Raw genomic sequence first — 22,356 nt, 5'->3', positions numbered from 1 at the left:
TACACACCCTCAAAGGCCCTAGTTTCCCACGAGGCCAGGCTGAGAAGGCCCCGGGGCTGAGGAGCAGGCCTTCGGGAAAGAGGCCTCGACCTTCCTGGCACGGGCACCGGCTCTGGATCTCGCTCCCCGCTTCCCCTTCAGGGATGCAGCGGCCGCCTTCCCGCCCGGGGGCGCCAGGCCCGGCCCCAACGGGAGCCTGGCCTCGCCCTGCCGCGTGGGCCCGCGCTGTGACCCGGAAGCGCTCCGGAAGCGGTTCCGGAGTCAGCGCCGGCAGGATGGCGGCGGACACGCAGGTGAGGCGGTAGGCTGCGGGGCCAACGCGGCCAGCGGCTGGGTGTGGACGGCGGCCGCCGGGCCGGACCGCCCTTGCCACTAGCCTAGGAGTACCGGGGGGGCGGGGGGGAGCGGTGGCTGCGGAGGGCGCGGCCCCGGGGCAGCCTCCGTCGTCCCCTCGCGGCTCCTGGTCCGGCCCGGCCCGGCCCGCGCGGCGCAGACCGACCCCAGGCTGGAGGAGTCCGGGGCTCCGGCCTGGGCTTCGGCAGCGGTTGTCCGGCGGGGCCCTCCCCGAGCCTGGAGTTGCAGAAGTTCCCCTTTACTAGTCTTTGCCGCATTTCCCAGAGCGCTCCAACAGTGAGCCCCGGCCAGCGCAGACTCCTTAAACTTTACATTCAGCAGACGTTTCTCGAGCACCAACTTTGTGCAGAGACTTCGAGCATAGCCTTTGGATTTATACAGATCCGAATTTGAGTCCCAGCTCGATTACCACGAGACGCTGGGCAAGTTACTTAACTCCGCCAGGTCTCAGTCTTTTCGTCTGTAAAATGGGACTAAAGTCATACCTATGGTAGAGGCTTGTTGTGAGGATTCAGTGACATAAAGTAGGGCACCTTATACGTTGGTTGTTATTAGGTCCAGGGTCGAAAGTAAGAGAACTGTTACTACCTCGGAAGAGCCTTGTCATCCTTGTGTGTTTTTTCACCAGTGAGTACCTTGTAGTTCAGGGAAGGACTGGGGAAAACTTTTTCTTTCCTTTTAGCTTTGTTTGTAGTTATAGAGTGAAAAAGGCAATAATATAGGAAAAACAGATGTCTAAAGGACAGCTTGGCTTATTTGAATCTCTAGGGGAAGGAGACTAACTGATTTTGATATGGAGGCCCTGAGGCCAGAGAGTGAGAGCACTTACCCAGAACACTGGCAAGTTGTGTATTGAGAATCTCCTGTGCAAGGGGCTGGTAATTAGTTTAGAGTTGTGTTACACAGAATCCTGGAAAGAAAAACTTAGTCTCCTGGGTACTTTGGAAGAGGTTAGGGGACACATGCTGAATATTTAGCATTAATGCTCAAGTACAAAAACATCTCTCTAGAGCTGTGTGTTCAGTATGGTAGCCACTAGCCATGCGGATATTTAATGGCTAGTTAAGTTAGTTAAAAGTAAATGCGATAACAAATTTAGTTCTTCAGTTGCACTAGCCACGTTTCAGTGTGTGGGTAGCCACATGTGGCCACTGTGTTGGGCAGTGCAGAAGAACTGTTTCCATCATCACAGAAAGTTCTGTATTCGACAATGCCACTCGAGAGAAACCTGTGGACTTTGCAGCTGTTTTCATCTGGTCACACCAACAAAAAACTTCTGTGAAATATCTTGGTGTGCACTTCTTCAGTTTTCTCATGGGGTATCAAGTGGGCAACATTCATTTTCTGATTTAGAGAAAGAAGAGGTTTGAACCTAAAAAGTTCATATTTGTGAGAGAAACTATAGCCAAGAATTTAATATTAACCTGGAAAGACAGCTGTGTGGGAATTCTAGGTAGAGAGTGGGTTGTATTTATGCATCTATTTTTGTTGTCCCCTCAACCCTTACTAAAACTGGTAAAAGGTTTTATTTATTTATTTATTAAATGTTTATTTTTGAGAGAGAGAGAGAGTGTGAACAGGGGTGGGGCCAGGAAAGAGAGAGAGAGAGAGAGAGAGAGCGTCAGAGAATTCAAAGCGGGCTCTGCACTGATAGCAGTGAGCTGGATGTGGGGTTTGAACTCAACAAACCATGAGATCATGACCTGAGCCGAAGTCGGACGCTCAACTGACTGAGCCATCCAGGCGCCCCTTAAACTATTAAAAGGTTTTGAAAAAGTACTCCCACAAGGATTGGGAGAATGGAGAGCAGACAACAGCAGCAAACTTTTAGAAACTCTAAAGTGCTGAATGGGAAGGATTTAGTAGACCCAGGGAAAATGAATCCCAAACTGACAGTTGGGAAAGCTAAGAAGCAACCTGATTCTCATGGCAGAATCTCTGACAGATGGGAGCTGGTGGTATTAACTGACCTCTGGAAGTGAGGGTGAGCGGGAGGGGTGAAATTAGGATTGGTTGAGAGCTTTTCTCAGATGCAGTCAGATCCCCAGCTGTCTTTCTCAACCTTGGCAAAAGTCTGGCCTTTTTTTTTCCTCTGGAGAGTGTGAAACAGGATCACTGTGAGGACTAGAGTAGGAGGTTCAATATCCAAGGAAATCATCCACAGAGTAATTCAAGAAACTTGCCCTGAACTGGAGGGTGTGTTTCCAGATAAAAAATGCTGAGCACAGTGGATGAAAATAGACTCACAACAAAGAATGTTGGTGTGAAATTTTAGAACCTTAGACACAAAGAGAAGATCCTAGAAATTTGCAGAGGGAAAAGTCAAGTCTCACACAAAGGATCAAAAATCAGAATGGCATTGGACTTTATAGCAGCACTGAGAGCTGGAGCTCAGCGAGAAATGTCTTCAGAATCCTGAGGGAAAATGATTTCAACCTAGTATTCTGTATCCAAATAAACTTAATTCAAGTGTGAAGCTAGAACATTTTCAGATGTGCAAGGACTTCACAAAATGGGGGATGTGCTCCATCTAAACACAAGAAAGTACATTTTCAGGGTGAGACACTATATCCCAAGTATAGAGGACCAACTGCCAAATTGGGGCAGGTCATCAAGTTCTGAGAGATAACTTCTTCAGGAAGACAGACTTGGGTAGAATACCTGATCTGCCCAAAGAGGCAGACAGTTTGTCAAGTGAGAAGCAGACAAGTGGCAAAAAATTTGGGGTTGAATTGTCAATTAGGACAGATAAAACAAGGCAGACTGAGGTGAGGTGGGAAAGGGCATTTATTAACTCCAGGGTTAATAAAGCTGTGTAGGATAATAAACATAGTATATTAAATGGAGGTTGAATGTAAACACGGACAACTGAGCTGGCCAATATTATGAAACTGAGGAATTATGTTGGGGAAGTGGGGAGTGTGTGTGGTGAGGTTGGAGAAGGAGCTACTGTAAAAGGCAATAAAACGGAAAAATCCAATAGTAGTAGTACAAGCAAGTTATTTAGAGATTATGGAGATAACTGCCAAAATTATGAGCCAGAATTGGTGAAAGAGGGTGCTCTTGGGGAGGGAAGGCAAGGGACTGGGTTTTCTAGCAGACTTCCCAGAATTCTTTGGCTTTGACCTTTTTTTTTTTTTTTAGGTATGGTTGACATGACTTTGACTCTTTAATTATCTGTATGTATGACTATAAAAAAAGACAGTATTAAAACAATGACTTGGAACAATCGCAAAACCCTGGAAGACAGAGTCTTGGCATGAGTTTACTCATTGCCAGTAGAATTACATCAGGGGTTTAAATATAAGAAAAACTTAACATTGTTTTGTTTCTCTATGTACCCTTTTCTATGTATTTTACTAATAAGGCCTCTATGTATTAAGGTCTCTATGTACCCTTCTCTATGTATGTTACTTGTAAGACCTGGCCTGTCACTGAAATAACTTTAGAAGGAAAAGATGAGGGCACCAGTATGTCAGTTACTTGGGTCTTACCATGGCCTTTTCTAGTGCTCATGTATCCATGACTTGTCCATTCTATAGCTTGGAGAATATTGCTCAGGAGCAGATTTTCCGGAATATTTGCAAACTGCCCCCACCCAGTGCGGAGGATGCAGCTGTGCTAACATGGATGGTGGTTGAAAGCTAAGGACTGGTTAGCAGTGGTTAATGGACCTATCGGTTTCAGGTTTAGTTTCAAAAATGCAGGTGCTGTGGCTCTCAACCTCTGTCTGAGCAATGGCTTCCCCTCTTGGAGTCTGCTCCTTCATCACTTGTAAAGTGGAGATACTGATGCCTGCCTCAAAGGCTTGTTGGCAGTAGTAGCTGACCTTGTGCTGAGAGGAGAGTAAATGCTCTACATAGGCTCCCTCCCTTAGCCTCTAACAAGTCCTACGAGGTAGGTGCTAGAGTTTCCACAGCTGGTAAGAGGCAGAGCTGGGATTCAGCCTCTTTACCTTCTACCCTTCAGCCACTGTGCTTATGTTCTGCTAATGACCTGCCAGGATACTGACATTCCCCTTGTGGGAGGTTAACATGAGCTGATATAAAGGGAAGACACTGATATGTGGTGGGCCCTCACCAGAATTTACATAATTGTGAAAGGGTATTTTCTGTCCTGAAGTTTTGGCCTTTTGCCTTGCCTTTTTTTGTCTAAATATCTTTCTTTTTATTTATTTATTTTCTTAATGTTTATTTACTTTTGAGAGAGAGAGCGTGCTTGCACATGTGCATGAGTTGGGGAGGGGCATAGAGAGAGGGAGACATAGATATTCAGCAGTCTCCGTGCTCTGAGCTGTCAGCACAGAGCCCGATGTGGAGATCGAGTTCATAAACTGTGAGATCATGACCTGAGCCAAAGTCGGACGCTTAACTGACTGAGCCACCCAGGCGCCCCTGTCTAAATTTAAGTAAGATATCAGTATTGACTAGTTGACTGGGCTAAAACAGTACATGTCAACTGGGGAATGATTTTGCCCTCGAGGAGACATTCGACAATGTCTGGAGACAATTCGGATTGTCAGCTGAGGCAGGAGGAGTGGAATGCTGTTATTGGCATTTCGGGGGGTAGAGGTCAAGAACACCATTCAGAATACTACAGCATATGAAGATGGCTCCACAGCAAAGAATTATCCAGCTCTGAATGTCAGCATTGTGGAGGTTGAGAAACCTTGGTTAGAGCTTCACTGAATTCTGCACCTGCTTCCCTAGCACGCATGTGTGCACGTGCGTGCACACACACACACACTCATTGTTTTGTAGTTTGCTGAAATTTTCTCTGTGGGTTTGGTCTTTACAGGTTTCTGAGACACTAAAGCGTTTTGCGGGGAAGGTGACAACAGCCAGTGTGAAGGAACGGAGAGAAATCCTCGGTGAACTGGGGAAATGTGTTGCTGGAAAAGGTATTTATTTTCCATCCATGTGACCGAGAGATGATTCCATTTCAAAGTAAACTGTACTCTCTGTTTAGAACCATGGCTGCCTCTTTCCCTTGCAGCACCTTCTGCCTTCACTTGCCGTATTTGCTTGCCGTACTGTGCACTGAAACCTTCACTGAAACATTTGGGTTAGTGGAGAGTTGATCCATTTAGGTACCAGAGATTTGTTACAGTTTTAGCCATTTTGATTGGAAATATTTCTAAAAGATACCAACAATATTAGGCAATTTACTAGGTGCAAAAACATTTTCTTTACGACGTGGGGCATCAGTCTGTGTTCCGTGGAAGTCAGCAAGGTGGTAACAGGTGATTGGCCACGTTTTCTGCTTCCCTCTGGGAGTTTCACAGCATATTCTGGGAAGGGGCTTTAACTTTATGAAGCTTTTGTTAACCCTGTGTTTTCCTTGCACCTCTCTTTTGCTGAAAACCAGTTCAGGGTCTGGGGAACACATTTTGGGAAATACTGAGCACCTGTAGTTATCCTGATTCTGTACCATAACTGAGGGCTTTCCCTGCAACCTACTGGGATGTGTAAGACAAGTTTGCCTTCATATAACACTGTATGTTAACTATACGGACGTTAAAAAAAAAAGTTTGCTTTCATCCAATAAATCTTCATTAGCTTTTAAATTACCTTTTGTTGTGTTTTCACTGTGTAGCATTGGTTCTCCCAAGTGGTCCCTGGACCAGCAGCATCAGCATTATGTCAGAACTTGTTTGAGATACATACAGATTCTCATCTCCGTCGCAGAAACTCAGATTCAGAGACCGGGTGGGGGTGGGGGAGGTGGAGCCCAGCATCTGCGTATTAATAAGCTCTTTAGGTGATTCTTAGATTCATTGAAGTCTGAGAATCATGGCTGTGTCGAGTTGGGTTTCCCTTCCTCTCAGCTTTCACTTCTTATTAGTGAAGAGCCTGCTTCAGCCATGTGCTCATTTGCTGCTTCTGACCTACGGTCGCCTGGTGACCTACCCAAGCTTGTTAAAGTTGTGTGTAAATTAAGTACATTCCTGTTTGTGAGCTTCTAAGAGATTCTCATCTTAGTTAACACTTTAATGTATGAGTTTTATGGCACCTTCAGAAGTCTTCCCGGAAACTTTTCTCAACAGGATTATGGTTAGAAAAGGCTGCCATGTGACAAGGTACCAGCTGTACATGCCTTCCCAGCCATAGCATCTGAGCCTTCTGCTATGTAATTGCTGAATACTGCCCTTTTCCCATTTGACGGGGTAAAGTGTTGGACATGTTTGGGTGAAGTTCATGAACTACTCCGGGCCTTTGCAGGATGATTTTACTTTTCAGCCACCCTGAAGTTATTCTGTTCAGGGTGAATGATACTTATAAGAAGTTTAGTCACTTTTGATGTGCAAGCTGATGGTGGGAAGTTGTCTACTCCTCAAGAAATCATTAGTTCTCAATTTTTTAATTTTCTAAGTCTAAGGAGGAGCTGTTGGGTAGTGATAATCATTCTGGCCTCTCCTCTTGTTAGGGTAACAGATAACCAAGCGAGTTAACCAAAGGTGGGGAAAGGTATTTTCTGCCAGGCTGGGAATTGAGGACTTTCTCAAAGCTGTCTAGTGCTGGTTGCAGATGGTCAACATGGCTCAGCCCGTGGGGCCCTGAGGCCTCTCTGAAGCTTTCCCCAGTCCTGCCTCTGTGTACTTGCACCCTGAGACTTGCTGATGGAGTATCTACTGTGCCTGCTCGTTCTAGTCACAAACCTCTAGTACAGCCGTCCGTGATGAAGGGCTCAGCTCAGGTCAGACGGGCTCTGTGTTCTAGCTATGGCTCTGCCACTTTCAGGCTCTGTGACCTGGTTCAAATTACTTAACTTGTCTGAACCAGTTTCCTTGCTTTGAGTATGGAGATGGCAGTATTGCCTCCCTCACAGGGTTAGTGTGAGGAGTAAATGAGAACATGTGTGGACAGCCCTTAACACCATGCCTGGCTCTGGTAAGCACCCAGTGTATGTTAACTCTCAGCCACAACCTGTTTCTGGCCCTAGTCATTCTTTCCTTTGGTCACTGAAATTGCCCCAAGTCCAGGGGATCAATACAGTGTTTAGGGTCCTGTGGGGACAAGGTCCCTGCCCCTCCTGCATTCATTTCAGTACCTGAAGTATGAAGTGCTGTGCCAGCCCTTGGCTGTTGGTGTCTCCCTTTGGAGTTGGCCTTACACTGTGGCTTACATTCCCCCAGTCATACCCTCTCCCTTTCATCTGCACGCTTTAATCTAGCATGCAGAACCGGCCACAGATTGGTTTTCCATTACTGACCCCTGTTGCTACAACCGAAGTTTCTCTTTCACTCGGCTGGCCTGTATATAGTTTTTTAGTGGCAAGTTTTTATTTAAATTCCAGTTAACATACAGTGTAATACTAGTTTCAGATGTAGAATTTCGTGATTCATCACTTACATACAGTACCCGGTGCTCATCACTACAAGTGCCCTTCTTACTCTCCATCACCCATTTACCCATCCTCACCCACCTCCCCTCTGGTAATCCTCAGTTTGTTCTCTGTAGTTAAGAGTCTGTTTTATGGTTTACCTCTCTCTTTTTTTTCTCCTCTATGTTCATCTGTTTCGTTTCTTAAATTCCACATAATGAGTGAAATCATATGGTATTTATCTTTCTCTGACTCATGTTTATCTTTTTTTTTTTTTTTTTTTAAGTTTATTTTGAGAGAGAAAGAGCATGCACATGTGCATGAGCAGGGGAGGGGCAGAGAAAGAAAGAGAGTCCCAAGTAGCCCACTGGGCTTGATCACATAAACCGTGGGATCATGACCTAAGCTGAAATCAACAGTCAGAAGCTTAACTGACTGAGCCACCCAGGCACCCCAATATTCCTTTATCTTAAAGTGACCTCAGTAATACAAGTATCTTGCAGGGATTAAATGAGTTACTGTGTGTCAGTGCTTGGAGCAGGGCCTGGCACCTTGTGAGTGCTGATTAAGTCCTGGGTGTTACTACTTCTCTTCTTCCTCCTCATGTGTCCTGATGGGCTTCGTGCATTCTTGCCCCTGCACTTTTGCTCATGTTAACACCACTCAGCATGTACATCCCTTTCTTTCCATTTTTGCGTAGCCTACGAATCTATTAGGCCAAGCTTGTGTATCCTTAGAAACTTGGAAGCCACTCTAGTTAGAGCTGCTCTGCCTTTTTCAGATCCCTCAGAATACTTTAATTTTTGTCCTATTTTTATTTATTTATTTACTTAAGTTTTTAAAGTTTATTTACTTATTTTGAGAGAGAGAGTACATGCGTGCACTTAAGGTGGGATGGGGCAGAGAGAGAGGGGGAGAATCCCAAGCAGGCTCCATGCTGACAGCAACAAGTCTGATGCGGGGCTTGGACTCATGAACCTCAAGATCATGATCTGAGCCAAAGTCGGACACTTAACTGACTGAGCCACCCAGGTGCCCCAAATTTTGTCCTATTTTTAAAAACTATTTATCAGAAACTATATAAAGAAGAGTTCATGTATCATAAGCGAACAGCCTGCCGAATATTCACAAACTTGACTACCTGTGTAACCAGCACCCAGGTCAAGAAGCAGAATAGTCCCAGTGCCCCAGAAGTGTCACTTGCCAGCATGTTAGATTTTGAGGCCACCAACATCGTCTTAGTTTCATTCCTTTAACACATGTCCGCTGGACAGCCTTTCTATACCAGGTGTTTTTCTGGAGTACGATTTTGCTGTTGTTTCCTCCAGGGAATTCTATCTCCAACTTATGGGAAGTGTCCAGTGAGTAGAGATTATGTCTGGCAGAATGCCTGGCTCAAGCAGGGGCTCATGAAGTAGTTTCTACTGATTAATTTGTGTGTGATCTTTGGTTTCAGATCTGCCAGAGGGAGCAGTGAAAGGGCTCTGCAAATTATTCTGCCTGACTCTACACCGGTACAGGTGAGTCCCTACTGAAGACCCTGTGCCTCCAGCCCTTTGTGCAGAGAGGTGGTACAAGACAGCGGTTAGAGGCTGGGCTTTGGAGAGGTGTCACCTTAGCCTCTCTGTGCCTCCGTTTTCTTCATCTGCAGAATGGGGATTGTGCTGTTGTTTACCTCATAGGTGGTAATTAGTAAGTGTAAAGCTCCTGGGACAGTGCCTGCCACGTCATGAGTCTGTACGCCATAAACAGTCATGCGTGTAAAAGCACTTGGCCTGGTTTGAGGTCCGTAGTAAGTGGTCCATAAATGTTGGTGTTGTCCTCACAGCTCTGATGGCTCATTTGCTCTTGTTAGCTGCTTCCAGAATTCCAGGAGGAGGTGGATTTCTCTGGTTATTTCCTAATCCCATCATCTGTGATCCACTGGAATATATAGTACAATCCAGTTTTCCTGAGAAAGACCAGCGCTTGGCCTAAGCTGCCCTACCCCTGCGCCCAGTGTTCACCTTTCCACTTCATTCGTTCCTCTAGAGATGCAGCCTCCCGCAGGGCCCTGCAGGCTGCCATCCAGCAGTTGGCTGAGGCACAGCCAGAAGCCACTGCTAAGAACCTTCTGCACTCTCTGCAGTCTTCAGGCATTGGCTCCAAAGCTGGTGTCCCCAGGTAAAGAGATAAAATGTGTGGCCTACCAGGGCTTGGCGGGGTCCTATTCGGGAGAAGCTGGTGCAGATGACCTGTGTGGAGCAGGTGTGAGCATGTCTGTCTTTCCTCTCTGAAACTCTGGCGCCAGCAGTCTGCCTGCTGTGTGGAGGGAGGAGCCAGGATGTCAGGCTCAGTGGACAAACCGCTTTCCTGAGGAACAGGGTTGGGAAACCAGTGGAAGCAAGGCCATTTTGAAGGGAAACCAAATGTCCACTGGACACTGTTTGAATAGGGGAAAGCATCTTTTTTGTTTTTATGGTTGTTGAGTGCTAAGAGGTGGGAGTTTGGCTGCTGAGTTCTGCATTCCTTGTCCTGAGTTGTTACAGATGATTTACGAGGAAACAGTTTCAAGTTCTCTCCAGGTGTAGGTCAAGGGAGGGTCCTATATGCCAGGCAGGGCCTCGCGGTCAGCATTTGTCCCCAAGGTGGAGGCTCCTGCTCTGCACTCATCCTTCGCCTCCCTGCCCCCTGCAGTAAGAGTAGCGGCTCTGCTGCCTTGCTGGCCCTGTCCTGGACCTGCCTACTGGTGCGCATTGCCTTTCCTTCGAGAGCCAAGCGTCAAGGAGACATCTGGAACAAACTGGTAGGTTCCATGTGTCTTTGCAGTAGTGGCAGTCAGCTCTCTGCGCAGAGTTGGGACATGTTGAAGCACCTTCTCTGGCCAAGTGCTCTTCTTGGTGCTGGTGACCAAGCACTCTGAATTGTCACGAATGTGTGATGCTGGTGGATGGACGTGAGTACAACATAATAACATCCGTCTGTCCATCACATGTGTTTGAGCTTCTCTGTCAGGCATGGTGCTGGGCTCTGGGAATACACTGATGGGCAATTCCTGCCTTCAGGGCATACGTGGAGGACATGATAGGCCAGAGCAGGGAAGACAGAAAGCAAGTAAATTAGAAAATGCAGTAATGTAAATTATTATTATTATTATTTTTCCGGCTAATCATTCCTTTCCCTGTGTTTGGATTTCAGTGTCGAACTAGCTAATGGAACAGAATTTTCTTGCCATATGTTTTGATCTTTTAATTCTCTCCACCTGTTCTGTGCCTGCTTCTTCCACCTTCTCTGCCTTGCCTTTCAACATGTCTGCTAACCAGAGGTGGCCCAATAGGCCAGATTGGGAGGTTCTTTTGAACATCTAGATATGCTTAATGGAGGGCAAGAGGAATGGTCTTATGGTTCATTGAAAAGGAGCCCTAGGGCCGTCTGGGTGGCTCAGTTGGTTAAGCATCCAACTCTTAATTTCATTTCAGGTTATGATCTCATGGTTCGTGGGTTCAAGCCCTGTGTTGGGCTCTGTGTGCTGACAGTGTGGAGCCTGCTTGTGATTCTCTCCCTCTCTCTGCCCCTCCCTTGCTTATGCTGCTCGCCCACTTGTGCTGTCCCTCTGTCTCAAAATAGATAAACTTTAAAACAAAAGAAAAGGAACCCGAGGTATGGTTGTGATTCTCAGCCATGACATTTGGCCATATATGTAACCTCTGAATCTGTTTCCCATTTCTGCAAAATGGGGAAAAGTGCCACCTACCCCATCCACCTCCATGAGTTGTCGTGAAGAGGGGCTCAAGACGAGGTGTGAAAGGGCTGTGGAACGTTACAGAGGGCTGTACAGGTAAATGAGAGGCATTAGAAAACTGTAGCGCCTCTCCCTGAAGCAGCTTGTTAATAAGACACATTGATGAGCTCGTCCCTGGGAGCTTACCCAGCAATCCTCTGGGGATGACTATGGAGTGGCCATCAGTGACTGCCTGAAGGGTAAGAACACTGAAACCTGATACATAATGGATAGTGGAATTGGACCCCCTTCAGAGTGTGGGTTTCATTGCTACCAAAATCATCTTTTTAAGATGCTTTATCAGGGGCTCCCTCCTTGGCTTATCTCCAGTGATTTCTTATTATCCCAGGTAGGTAAGTATACTTGTGTGTTAATGAGTGGCAGGGGTCAACTCTGGAGTGTTGTCTTTGTGGGACAGAATGCATCAGGAGCATGAGACCGTGTTTATTTTTCCAGCGTCTCGAATCTGGGTTTTTCCTTTACTCGTTGCCGATGTCAACCATACACATAGATCATAGTTCATTCAGTTTCTCTAGGAGCTGCAGTAAGAGCTGGGAACAGGAAAGAGGACCTTGCCCTCATGGAGCTTACACTCTTGTGGAGGAGGTAGATGCCACACAGATCTGCTAAGAAATGGTAAGACGAAGGTCACACAGCAGAAAGGCAGGTAGGAAGGAGGAAGGAGTGTGGTGCAGGGTGACAGTGGGAGGAGGCTTCAAAGGAGGCATCATATGAGCAGAGACCCGAAGGATATGAAGGAACAAATCAAGCCCAGATCAGGGGTTAGAACATTCTCAGGAGAGGAGCAGCAATATAGTTCTGAATGTGGTGTCAGCAAGCTTAAAAAGCTATTCTAATTAAAAAAAAAAAATTCAAAATGGGACAGACATAGAAGGCTACACCAGTTTCCCTCCCTAGCCACCTGGGTCCATCTATTACTAATTCCTTGTGTGTGTGGATACATTCTCTGTATATACTGCTGAACAGGGTTTCTTATATAGTAGCATACTAAACATACTTTTTTCTTTCACCTTGTTTTTTTCTCTAAGCAGATTTAGAATTTGTTCCAGCATAGCATATAAAGAGGTTTTTTTCTTTTTCTGTTTATTATTTTCTAAAAATGTTTATTTATTTATTTTGGAGAGAGAGCATAAGCTGGGGAGGGGCAGAGAGAGAGGGAGACAAAGAATCCAAAGCAAACTTGAAGCTCTGGGCTGTCAGCACAGATCCTCACACGGGGCTCAAACTCACCAACCACGAGATCATGACCTGAGCTGAAGTCGGATGCTTAACCGACTGAGCCACCCCGGTGCCCCTCTCTTTCTTTTTTTAAATGTTTATTTATTTACTTTGAGAGAGAGCACACGTGTGTGCATAAGTGGGGGAGGGGCAGAGAGAGAGAGAAAGAATCCCAAGCAGGCTCCATGCTGACAGCATGGAGCCCGCTGTGGGGCTTGAACCCACGAACCATGATATAACCTGAGCTGAAATCAAGAGTCTGACACTCAACTGACTGAGCCACTCAGTTACCCCAAGAATTTCTCATTCTTGATGACTGTTTACTGATCCTCTGAGTGGAGGTATGGCAGTATATATAACTAATCCCCTGTTGGTGGTCATTTTTGTTGTTTACTGTTTTTTTTACAGTAAGAGACAGTAAACAACAAAAATGACCATTAGTAGGCCTTTGAAGAACCTCATGCACCTGTTGTTTTGTGCATGTGCAAATGGAGTACAGCCGACTTCTTAAGCACACGCTTTTTGTTAGGGTAGTAATTCAGACTGCTCACCAGTGATGGGTGTTTGTGGCACATAAAGTCTGAGGTTTTTTAGTTGAGCACCTATTACGTGTTTCACTCTGGGTTGGACTGAGCTCCACAGTCTGGGATCATCCTGTCGGTCTTCACTTCCATATCCAAAGTGCCCAGCATCGTGCCTGCCCTTTAGTCAGTATTCAGTAAGTATTTGTGGAATTAATGAAGGAAAAGTCAAGGCAGATATGAAACAGGATGCTTATCCTTTTCCTGCATGAGACTTACCTCACTGGAATTATATATTCTAGTGTGTTTATTTTGTAGTGTCTTTTTCTCTCTCTGGACTCTAAAGTGCATGAAAGTAGGGACCATGTCTGTCTCTTCTCTCTGTGTGCTCAACAAATACTTATTAATGGCGTGTTCGAGTGAACAGATGTAATTCTGGGACAGGGCCATTTGGGGGTGGGGGAGGGAAGAGGATCTCGCTGGAGTTGAGCAGGCCCGATGAAGGTCTTGGGCAGGCGGTGAGGGTCAGGGGGCCTCCACTCACGTTTCATGTCCTGACTCGAACCTGTCCCGGCCCTGACAGGTCGAGGTGCAGTGCCTGCTCCTGTTGGAGGTGCTGGGTGGCTCCCACAGGCACGCCGTCGATGGTGCTGTGAAGAAGCTCAGCAAGCTGTGGAAAGAGGTGACGGGAGGCATGGTGGGTGGTGCACACTGCTTCTGTGCCACCCTCCACCATGTGACACATCTGCTTTATACTTTCCTCTTCAGAACCCTGGGCTGGTGGAGCAGTACTTGTCAGCCATTCTCAGCCTGGAACCCAACCAGAACTATGCAGGCATGCTGGGGCTGCTGGTGCAGTTTTGCACAAGCCACAAGGAGATGGATGTGGTCAACCAGCACAAGGCAGGTGGACTCACTGGAAGTGAGGAGGGGGATCTTATCTGGTCCTTGTGGCCCCAGCCCCTGGCCTTCTCTGAAGCCTGTTGGTTTTCTCATGTGAGACTCTGTCCTTTCTCCCTGATATATGAAGTTTGAGGAGCTGGGAAAGTTTTCCCTCCAGCTCTGGCTTGTGGTGAATCCTGGCATAGTTATTGGGATGATAATTTGCCTGTTAATGTAATGATTTAGTCTCCCACAACTGAGCAGTTGCTATGTGCCAAGCACTGGGCCAGCTGTTGGGATTGCAGCAGTGATCCAGGGAGGTATGATCCCTGCCTCTGGGGACCTGAGTGTGAGGAGTCTGCCATCAGACAGATAGGTCATCTGATTATATCTGTGATAAGAGCTACAAAGGAAAGGGGCAGGAAGCAGTAATACTCTATATTGGGGCACCTGACAGAGGGCATGGGTCACGGGTACAGCTCTATTAAAGAAACTTAAAGGGTGAATAGGTGTTAGCAAGGTCAGGAGGTGAGGAGGGGTATTTTGGTTTATTTATTTATTAAAAAAAATTTTTTTTTAACATTTATTTATTTTTGAGACAGAGAGAGACAGAGCATGAACGGGGGAGGGTCAGAGAGAGAGGGAGACACAGAATCTGAAGCAGGCCCCAGGCTCTGAGCTGTCAGCACAGAGCCCGACGCGGGGCTCGAACTCACGGAGTGTGAGATCGTGACCTGAGCCGAAGTCGGCCGCCCAACCGACTGAGCCACCCAGGCGCCCCAAGGAGGGGTATTTTGGGCAGAGAAAGCCAGGCAGAGGAAGTGAGTGGGGTTGGAGAGGTGTGAGTGGTAGCCGCAGGTCAGCAGGCAGCCTGGGAGCCAGGCCAAGGACTTTGGACTGGATCCTAGCAGCTCTGGAAAGCTGTGGAAGGTTTTAAAATGATGAATGGTATGATCAATGAGCCCTCCGTATGTGATGCTGAAATTTAGGCACTGATTTGTATTTTATTTATTCATGTATGCATGTATGTATTTTATTTTTTATGGATTTGTAGTTTTTAGAGGCACTCCCACAAAAGGGATCTTTTAGGCCAGTGATGAGATACTCAGAATATTGGTCTGACCAGTCTTTGTACTCTCTAGAGTGCCCTATTGGATTTTTATATGAAGAACATCCTGATGAGCAAAGTAAAGCCTCAGAAGTATCTGTTGGTGAGTGAGAAGTAGACCTTACCTGGACAAGCTAAATCCCATTTAAATTCTTATTCAGAGCTGTCCTGTATTCTTGGTCTGTTCCCATGAAGTCTGGGTGCCTGACTCCTTTCTCTTTGTAGGATAACTGTGCCCCTCTGCTTCGATACATGTCTCACTCGGAATTTAAGGATCTGATACTGCCCACCATACAGAAGTCCTTACTGAGAAGTCCAGAGAATGTTATTGAAAGTAGGTCGCTGCCAGACAGGATGGTGGGAGGGAGCTGGGTTGCCTGATGAGTTGCATCTCTGGTGCCTGGCCGCAGAAGTGGTGGGGATGGAGTGAAGGATGTATTCACTGTTTACCTCATCGGGACCTTGGGAGAGAGATCAGGGACCCTTTTGAGAATATGTGGAAAGTCATGGGCCCTCATGCTAAAAGGACGTACAAAAGTATATCGGCCTGGAATACTGCAAACAATTTTAGTTAGAGGTCCAAGAACCTTCTGGAAACCATTCAGGTGAAGAACATCTGCTCTAGACAGTTTGAACTTGTTGTGGAGGTGGCACTTGAAACTATAGGGGCAAAGGTGTGACCACTCACATGACTTTATGGAGATGAAGAATGGTTGCTTTGGTGTGGTGCATTGGCTGGGGAGTAGGGCAGAAGTAGGCATTTATACCTAATATAGACATGGTGTGTATTTTCTGTCCTCCTTAGCTATCTCCAGTCTGCTGGCGTCAGTGACTCTTGATCTCAGCCAGTATGCCCTGGACATCGTGAAAGGACTGGCTAGTGAGTATCCTGACCCCTCTCCAGCCCCTGGGATGGCACCTGGGGTTTTGGATGTATTTTCCCAATTATTTTAGGAAAAAGGGCAGGGACAGCTCAGTCTAGAAATAAATTACATTTGGGACGCCTGGCTGGCTCAGAGTGTGCATCTCCTAATCTCAGGGTTGTGAGTTTGATACCCATGTTGGGTGTAGAAATTACTTTAAAATCTTAAGAAAGAAAGAAACTACATTTGCAAAATTTCTTTCTTGATACTCTTTTAATGTTTGTTTATTTGAGAGAGGGAGAGGGAGAGAGAGAGAGAGAGAGAGAGAGAGAGAGAGAGAGAATGAATGAATGTGAGCAGGGGAGGGGCAGAGAGAGAGGGAGGCAGAGAATCCGAAGCAGGCTCCAGGCTCCAACCTGTCAGCACAGAGCCCAATGTTGGGCTTGAACTCACAAACCGTGAGATCGTGATCTGAGCCAAAGTTGGACACTTAACCCACTGAGCTACCCAGGTGCCCCGAGCTTCTTTATAACGAGAACACCCAGCTCATGGATGGAAGAATTAGGAACATGGAAAGACAAAGATGAAAGCTTGGATCCTCAGCTCTCAGCACTTTCTGAGCTGCAGCTCTCTGTGTCCAGGTCAGCTGAAGTCCAACAGTCCCCGCCTGATGGATGAGGCTGTGCTGGCACTGCGGAACCTGGCTCGCCAGTGCAGTGACTCTTCTGCGACAGAAGCTCTGACCAGGCACCTGTTTGCTATCCTTGGTGGTGAGTAAGCCTTCCTGGCCATGAGAATGGCTGAGCTGTGGGGCCGGAACCTGCCTAGGACTTGGGGCTCTGAGTCTGCTTATGTCAAGGCCGTGTGGCCAGGAGAAGGCTCTCAGTAGAATGAGACATGGGAAGTGAACATAAACATGCACAGGGCAGTGTAGATGGGGGCGATCTCTTTTTTTTTTTTTTTTTTTTTTTAAGCGTAGACATTATTGTATGCATAAAGGGAAACACTAGAGGGAAATACCCCAGAATGTTCATAATGTCTTTGGGTAGTGGGCATGTGGGTGAGTTTTAAATGCTTTCCTTTATATTTTTTGTTTCTCAAATTTTCTGTAAGAGCAAAACTACTGTTCTAATCAGGAAAAAGTCTAGGAAATGTTTTAAACCCAGCTTCACAATAGAAAGTCTATTTGTGGAATCAGAGGCTGTCTCTTGGTGTCACACACATGACCACATTAATCACCCCCATGGGAAACGTGGCAGACGTGGAGTTTGAATCTTTGCCGTCTCTCCTCTCAGGCTCGGAGGGAAAACTGACCATTGTAGCCCAGAAGATCAGCGTCCTCTCAGGTATAGTAAGGCAGGTCTGTCATTGGATCTTGACTCCTCTGATTATCCTGGACATCCCAGCCTGGCTTCCAGGACTCTGCTGCCTGCCTGTGTGGCAGGTGGGACTTGTTTGGGTCTAGCGAGAGGGAGGCCTGGCTTCCCTAAAAGGCAGGTCATCTGGAGGGGGGATTGAGGGAAAGGCACTAATGGCCAGAGGAGAGGCATGGCCGCTAGGGAAGTGGGCAGCGGCAGGAAGACTCCTGTGTTTGTGGTTTTGTGCTGAGCAGGAAATCCCCTGCCTTACAGGGATCGGGAGTGTCAGTCATCACGTGGTGTCTGGGCCTTCTAGTCAAGTCCTGAATGGGACTGTGGCTGAGCTGTTCATTCCGTTCCTCCAGCAAGAAGGTAACTGTGCCGCATGGTAAGGATGCAATCTGGATCCCCTCTTGACTCCGGTTTTCACAGCCAGAGCTGCCTGCCATGAACCCCTTCTGAAGGCAGACCTCCCCTGAAGCATCACGGCTTCCTCCCCCTTGTACCCTTGCTTGCTTTCGGGTGCTGGTGGCAGCGATTGGACATGGGCCTGAGATGCTGAACTGACTGGATTTCTGCTTCTTGCCCTAGTTCATGAAGGCACCTTGGTGCATGCTGTCTCTGTCCTGGCTCTCTGGTGTAACCGGTTCACCACGGAAGTGCCCAAGAAGCTCACCGAATGGTTCAAGAAAGCCTTCAGCCTTAAAACTTCCACCTCTGCAGTGCGGCATGCCTACCTGCAGTGCATGCTGGCCTGCTTCCGAGGTGAGATGCCTCCCCTGCAGGGGTGACCGAGTCTTCTGGGCATTGTCACCGTCCCCAGCTTTCCCATTCAGTCCAGCTTACTTTGCACCACTTCTTTGAGCCTCTGGGAGCCTCGGGCTTAATCATCCACAAAGCCTGGATCAGTGCCCAGTCTTCACAGCAGACTTTGACTTCTCTCCCATATCACACCTTCAAGTTACAAAGCTTCAGAGAGGACCCAGGACTATAACCTGTCACTATATTATCTGAAATCTTGGGCAAGGGATTGTGAGTTGGCTGATTGAAAAAGTCCAACTTCATGGATACTTTACGTTGGACTTACTGGAAAGCAAGCACTGCCCTTTCTTCAGGGCTGACAAACCTGTCATTTGGGCATGGGCATCTACCTCTTTCCCAGGCAAAGCTGGGGGAAACTTTCCAATCTGCATAGGATCTATGATCTCCTTGATTTCCAAGGTAGAAATCTCTAGTGTTAATTTCTACCTCTCGTATAGGCTATACTTCTTTTAAATTTTTTTCTTTTTAATTTTTATAGAGAGAGGACATGAGCTGGGGAGAGGGGCAGAGGGAGAGAGAGAGAGAATTTTAAGTAGGCTTCCCACTCAGTGCAGAGCCTGACACAGGGCTCACTCCCATGACCCTGGGATCATGATCTGAGCCAAAATCGGGAGTGGGATGCTCAACCTACTAAGTCACCCAGGCACCCCTAGGCTAGTATTTCTTTTTTTAAAAAGCTTACGCTTGTGATGAGCTGTGTTTAAAGAAATGTCTAGGAGATTCCACAGAAGGGTGTCCCTTATCTACAGGGCCTGTACTCTCTATGTCAGTTTACAGTTTTGCTGCATTGACCAATCTTGATTTAGATTGAGTTCTAGATAGCAGAGACTTGGTTTAAACTAGTCTCTTCAGCTTGAGCTGTTTCTACTTGCCACTTTTAAAGTACACATAATATAAAAGAAACCATTAAAATAAACATTTTTTTAGATTCAAATTCATGACCTCATCCAAATGAAATATGTGTTTTATTGTAAAATGTTCTTATATAACACTTTAATAGTTAAGAAAACATCGGTTTAGCTGTACTTTTTAACAGAATTCTACTTAAAAAAAATTTTTTTTAAAAATTTTAACCAAGTGGGTTTAGTTAATAGGTCAATAGGTTGGTTCTGGTTTTGGAATTTGGGTCGTGAGCTTGTCTGGTGTAGGGGAAGAGCCCCAGAAAGAAATTGCTAGGTTTGCGATAGGCCCTGGCTCTCCTCCAACCAGCTATGTGCCCTTGGGCAACTTACTTAACCTGTCTCCATCTCTTTCCTTATCCATTAAACGGATAACTGAACTATTGGATTTGCAATGATCCTTCTAGCTCTAACATTGTGGTTGTTGGGTTTGCTTCTAGTTCCCCTACTTCACAGCATTTGACAGGGTAACTGAAGGGCTTTAGCATTTCAGACCTCAGTGGATAATTCCTTTCTTGAGTAATCTTGTCACCCCTGACAAGGAGTTTTGTAAATTGCTGGTCCTCTCTCCACAGGTGACACACTATTGCAGGCCCTGGACTTACTGCCTTTGCTCATCCAGACAGTGGAGAAGGCAGCCTCCCAGAGCACTCAGGTTCCCACAGTCACTGAAGGGGTTGCTGCAGCCTTGCTGCTCTCGAAGCTTTCGGTGGCTGACTCGCAGGCTGGTAAGGGTCTAAGCTTGTCCAGGATGGTAGCAGATGACGCCTCATTCATAGTCCTTGGGAGGAGTGTCTTGATGTTTAGGATTTCACAGGATCAGCTTGGTCACCACCACACTGGGGCAGCCACAGGGATGCCTCAGGGTCACACTAGGGATGTGTGCAGGGATGAATCTTAGGGTCACACTAGGAGATGGGAACACAGCCAGTGACTCTTGTCACTGTCCTCCTTTGCACTTTTGCTCAAGTGCTCTGGGACAGGGTTTGTATATAATGTCCAGACTGACCTGGGTTTAGTATAGTGGGACTTTTTTAGAGTGTACCTTGAAAAGCTTCCCCCTAGCCAGTCTTCTTCTACTGAAGATACTGAATATGCCTTGGAAAAGATTCCAAATTGGCAAAACCATAAGAGCTTTCTCTTTCTTTTTGTGGCTTCCTGGTATTCCATGCTTGCTTTAGTGCATGTCCTACTCTGGCTGCAGACATATGTGAACTTATTCCTGTGGTTAGAAATGGAGTTCAGCTCTTCTATACCATTGGGTGCCGTCTGTGTAAATTCCAGAACCTTGCGCTGCCTTGGCAGGAAGGCAGAGATGAACATGACCGCGATTCCACAAATTTTAAGCTGCTTTACTCTAGTGAGAGGAGATGCAAAAGTATGTCCGTTGTTTGAGGTAAAATGTGGCAGTAAAGCAGTTTTGAAGAAGGGATTCCTTTTGGTTTAGGTGCTGGCTGTCAGGAAAGGCTTCACAAAGGAGCCTTTGGACTAGGGTCCTGAAGGAAGGATTTCACCAGCTGTAAGGGTGTGAGTTCAGATGAGCCTCAGCCAGGGAGAGCACGATGTGTGAACAAGTGTTTCAGCCTGGCAGCTGGAGTAGGTGGGACTTCAGGTGGGAGATGTTTGCCTGGGCCTCTGTAGGCAGCAGATGGTTTTCATGTAGGCATTGACACCAGAAGGACTGGTTAGTTCTCAGAATGGGGAGGGGGTGGGCAGTGAGGCTAGGGGTGACCCATCCATGCTGGGGGAGCATTGCTGCCTGCTGCAAAGCAGGGTCTGTCCACGTAGCTGGCCCCAGCAGCTTCAGGATGGAGGGGACCAACCCTGGCAGATGGAGTGAGCTATGTCATGGAGTGACCTTTTGTTTCTTGCAGAGGCTAAACTGAGTGGTTTCTGGCAGCTGATTGTAGATGAGAAGAAACAGATTTTCACTTCTGAGAAATTCCTGCTCATGGCTTCAGAGGATGGTGAGTGACTTAGTTGGACTTTCTTGAACTTGAGGTTGGGCCCGAGTCTCCCTGGTGGGTCTTCAGAGAGGACCCTTCCCTGACTGCCTGTTGCCTCGACCAGTCAGCTAAGCAAAAACTGGACCAGAGTGCTGTGGTCAGCAGCTGGGCTGTCAGCCACCGTGGGAATGAATGCACCCCTGTGGGGCTTGGAAGGCTGGGGAATGGGGGAGTTGGTAGATTTGTGGAGACAGAGTGCTAATGGTTGTGAGACTGCAATATTAGGTTTAATTATAGCTGATTGGGTAATTGGTGCTGTCTTGGAGGTTTTCTTGTGTTATTACAAGGCAGCTGAGAAACTATGGTGGAGTGTGGCTGGCTGCACTCCCCCACCAGGAGACACAAAACTACTGGTTTCTCTCCCGGCAGAGAAGGAACAGTTGATCTTTAAATGTAGGTTTAAAATTCTAGGTTGCCTTAGGGGTGTCTGCCGCTAATCAGTGATTTGAAAAGTCTTTTGATTCACAAATCACAACATTCAATTATAAACGAACTGAAACTGTTAGTCACTTCCTGATTTAAAAAAAAATTAGTTCTTGTATAGGAAATACACTCACATAATTCAAAAATAAAAGATCCAAGAGGGCCTACGTTGAAAATCATACCCCTGCTTTGATCTCTGGCCACCCAATGTCCCTGGCCATGGAGAACCAGTTATATTAGCTTCTGTGTATCCTTGATATTTTATATTTTATACCAGCAAATGTCTTTTTGTGTTAGTTCTTCACTTTTTTTACACAAATGGTAGCCTGCCTGCCATACACATTGTGCTATGTAGACTTGGCAATCATTCTACTTCAGTATGTGAGTGTCCTCACCCTCTTTTTTAGAACTGCATAGTAATTTTTAATTAGAATGAAGCGTTATATTTTTAATCAGTCCAAAATACTTGTGTACATTGTCAGCAAAAAAGGAACTTCAGATCCAGCGATAATCACATTTACGTTTTGGTGTTCATTTTCCAGGCCTTTTCAGTTCCTTCTGGATGCGTTCTGTATTTTAAAAACACTTCTGCTGTTTGTCTCCCCTCCTAGCCCTGTGTACTGTGCTGCATCTGACAGAGAGACTTTTCCTTGATCACCCGCATAGACTCACAGGCAACAAAGTTCAGTACGTGAGGCCTGTTTACCTTCCCCTTGGGCCACATGGGGCAGACCGCGGCAGGAGCCTGAGAAGCAGCGTGTGTGCAGGGTGGGAGGGCTGGCTGCGGAGAGCCCACAT

The 22,356-nt window shown here is 46.6% G+C and overlaps 1 protein-coding gene across 2 annotated transcripts in view; it reads left to right on the top strand.

The window, feature by feature from the left end:
• Nucleotides 1-237: 237 nt before the first annotated feature.
• The window catches only part of GCN1 (GCN1 activator of EIF2AK4), a 58,666-nt gene continuing 36,547 nt past the window's right edge, over nucleotides 238-22,356 (top strand). The window contains exons 1-17 of one of the 2 annotated variants that reach the window (XM_025933245.2): nucleotides 238-293; nucleotides 5,152-5,254; nucleotides 9,134-9,197; nucleotides 9,709-9,840; nucleotides 10,354-10,462; nucleotides 13,781-13,879; nucleotides 13,966-14,100; nucleotides 15,222-15,290; nucleotides 15,413-15,521; nucleotides 15,993-16,067; nucleotides 16,692-16,820; nucleotides 17,346-17,396; nucleotides 17,682-17,780; nucleotides 18,000-18,173; nucleotides 19,705-19,857; nucleotides 21,004-21,096; nucleotides 22,170-22,245. In XM_025933245.2, the coding sequence (XP_025789030.1) occupies nucleotides 276-293; nucleotides 5,152-5,254; nucleotides 9,134-9,197; nucleotides 9,709-9,840; nucleotides 10,354-10,462; nucleotides 13,781-13,879; nucleotides 13,966-14,100; nucleotides 15,222-15,290; nucleotides 15,413-15,521; nucleotides 15,993-16,067; nucleotides 16,692-16,820; nucleotides 17,346-17,396; nucleotides 17,682-17,780; nucleotides 18,000-18,173; nucleotides 19,705-19,857; nucleotides 21,004-21,096; nucleotides 22,170-22,245 (1,688 nt within the window). In that variant the 5' untranslated portion in view covers nucleotides 238-275. Of the gene's footprint in view, nucleotides 294-5,151; nucleotides 5,255-9,133; nucleotides 9,198-9,708; nucleotides 9,841-10,353; nucleotides 10,463-13,780; nucleotides 13,880-13,965; nucleotides 14,101-15,143; nucleotides 15,291-15,412; nucleotides 15,522-15,992; nucleotides 16,068-16,691; nucleotides 16,821-17,345; nucleotides 17,397-17,681; nucleotides 17,781-17,999; nucleotides 18,174-19,704; nucleotides 19,858-21,003; nucleotides 21,097-22,169; nucleotides 22,246-22,356 lie in introns of those variants that run through there. The other variant, XM_086681834.1, reaches the window with a different exon arrangement.

This window comes from Puma concolor, chromosome D3 (genome assembly GCF_028749965.1).
Source record: "Puma concolor isolate L17-30 chromosome D3, mPumCon1.1.hap2, whole genome shotgun sequence".
Lineage (NCBI taxonomy): Eukaryota > Metazoa > Chordata > Mammalia > Carnivora > Felidae > Puma > Puma concolor.
This window is presented reverse-complemented; position numbering and strand designations above follow the sequence as displayed.